The 2,297-nt window shown below is 36.5% G+C and overlaps 1 protein-coding gene across 4 annotated transcripts in view; it reads left to right on the forward strand.

Annotated features, from left to right (window-relative positions):
- Positions 1-943, forward strand: part of LOC116852218 (torsin-like protein) — a 31,995-nt gene extending 31,052 nt beyond the window's left edge. For 2 of the 4 annotated variants that reach the window (XM_032832336.1, XM_032832337.1), the window contains exon 3: positions 145-943. In XM_032832336.1, the coding sequence (XP_032688227.1) occupies positions 145-729 (585 nt within the window). In that variant the 3' untranslated portion in view covers positions 730-943. The remainder of the gene's footprint in view (positions 1-144) is intronic. The other 2 variants (XM_032832335.1, XM_032832339.1) reach the window with 2 other exon arrangements.
- The last annotated feature ends 1,354 nt before the right edge of the window (positions 944-2,297 follow it).

Below are 2,297 nucleotides of genomic sequence, written 5' to 3' on the forward strand. Positions count from 1 at the left end.
TGTGTGTGTGTGTGTGTGTGTGTGTAAACTTTGAAATAATAATATATGAATTAATAAAATTTAACAAATTAGAATTCTATCCAATTTAATAAACAAATTTAGGATGAAATAAGATAAATAAGAGCACTTTTTTCCACGATTTAGGAGGATCTATATAAAATCATTTCCAACAGCTTACAACAATGTGAGAGATCAATGTTCGTATTTGACGAAGTGGATAAGATACCAGAAGGCCTATTAAACGTACTGGTGCCGTTCTTAGATTACCATAGTTACCGCAAATCATCAAAGCACAGTGAATCAATACATCAAAACAAAGCAATCTTCATCTTCTTATCCAATACTGGTAGTGCACAGATTGTACAGCATCTTGTTGGTCTGTGGAAAAGAGGCAAGAAACGAGAGGATACGCGACTACAGGATTTCGAGAAGCTAATAGCCGATGGTGCGTTCAATGAAAAAGGTGGTTTCTATCATAGCGATGCCATACAGACCAGTGTGATCGACCACTATGTGCCATTTCTGCCGCTTGAAGAAGTACACGTGAGGAAATGCTTGGTACGCGCTTTTGCTGAGCGAGGCGTTGTTTCCCCAAAGGAGGAAATGATTCAAGAGGTTCTGTCGCATCTGACGTTTGGACCGGAGCCGCATAACTTATACTCGATGGCTGGCTGTAAAAGAATTGAACAAAAGGTTGCTGCTATTGTGTATCGCAAATCTACATCGTAAATAAAAAAATACTGTTTAAACAAAAGTGATACTGAAAATGACAAATAATAACGATGATAAGTACATATAGTATGTTTTGTATAACATCTCGGTGAAATTCCTTATTCGACAGAATTTATTGATACACATCCAGAAAAATGTTTCACATTAAAACAATAATAAAATTACTTGTATACTTACACAATAAAGAGATAAGTATTTTTATATGCATTTATGTACGTTTGTATTGATTTGTTATGTATGTATAGAGAATGTCCTATCTTAATTCCATATTTTACATTTTAAATAGAACATATAGACATTATAGAAAAAAAAATATATTGAACAAAAATTGTATAGCACCAAGAAGGAAACAAGATGGTAATATTTATTTGATCTTGGGATAATTTTTTGGGAATATGTGTAAAGATAAATTTTATTTTTTAAATGGAATTATAGTTTTTCTAACACGAATCAATTTCTCTCGTCACATTCTCTGTGTAAAAATACTAGTGGTAAAATTATCGACAAATTGATATCTTTTATGATATTTTATATTTGGTCTAAATACTTGTCATTACAGAGATATGAAATATCTCATAAAGCAATATCGTTACGACTAAAATTCGGCTTGGCGACGCGTGAACAATTCTCCACCGCTAAGTACCCCGCATGGTATGAGGGCTCGTAGTACAAACTTGCGAGCTCCGTCATTCCAACGGATTCCAATTAATAAATTGTCTTTTACCAGAGGGAAGTCTGAGAGCGATTACCGGCCTGATTTCAGCGGTCAGAGCTAGGCGTCTGGGGTTTTCTCGCATACCCACAAACGCTTGTAGTTCGTAAGGAAGATCCTTGCCGAGTATAGGAAGGTTCGGCATTTAACTTCAATAACATCTCGTATATTTCACCTTTGGTACAGTCAGTTCAAGTGAACTTGGCGGTCTTAACGGTCTTATCTACTACTTGCGTCGTACTCCCTAGACGTCCATAGCGAGACTCTCTGTGGCTGCCGTTGCAGTCACGCTCGTGGTGGCGGCAGAAAGAACTGTCAAACGAGGCTAGCCCCCACAAACGCATTTTAGATACGCCAACAAAAATGCGCCTAACTACGTCCGTTAGGCGTACTCTCGCAGTGGTACTTCAATACAATGGTAGTAAGTTAGAAAAGGATAGACGACCAACCACTCTGTTCTTGTCTCATCACTGATGAGCGGACGTAAATATGAAGCGAGCTAGCGACAATATCATCGCAACTAGATCATCTCTTATTAGTTTCGTCTTTCACGCGCTGCGTAATTTTGGAAAGAGAAAGGATTTAAAAAATAGACAATATGAAACAATAAATAAATATATAAAATTTATGTATACAACACGTTATATTTGATTTAACATGGGAGCACAATATACAGGGTGTTCAAAAAGTCCCGGACCGGTGAAATATCTCGAAAACTAAGCATTTTAGAAAAAAATGTTTCAGATAAAAGTTGTGGCGTTTAAAAAGATGTATTTACTGATCACATCAGTTTGACCTTGGGTTGCGTAGCGAAGGTCAGGTCAAGGTCACATTAATTTTTTTAAATGGAACA

This window comes from Odontomachus brunneus, unplaced genomic scaffold (genome assembly GCF_010583005.1).
Source record: "Odontomachus brunneus isolate Ranch 3 - 2012 unplaced genomic scaffold, Obru_v1 Obru_scaffold_207, whole genome shotgun sequence".
Lineage (NCBI taxonomy): Eukaryota > Metazoa > Arthropoda > Insecta > Hymenoptera > Formicidae > Odontomachus > Odontomachus brunneus.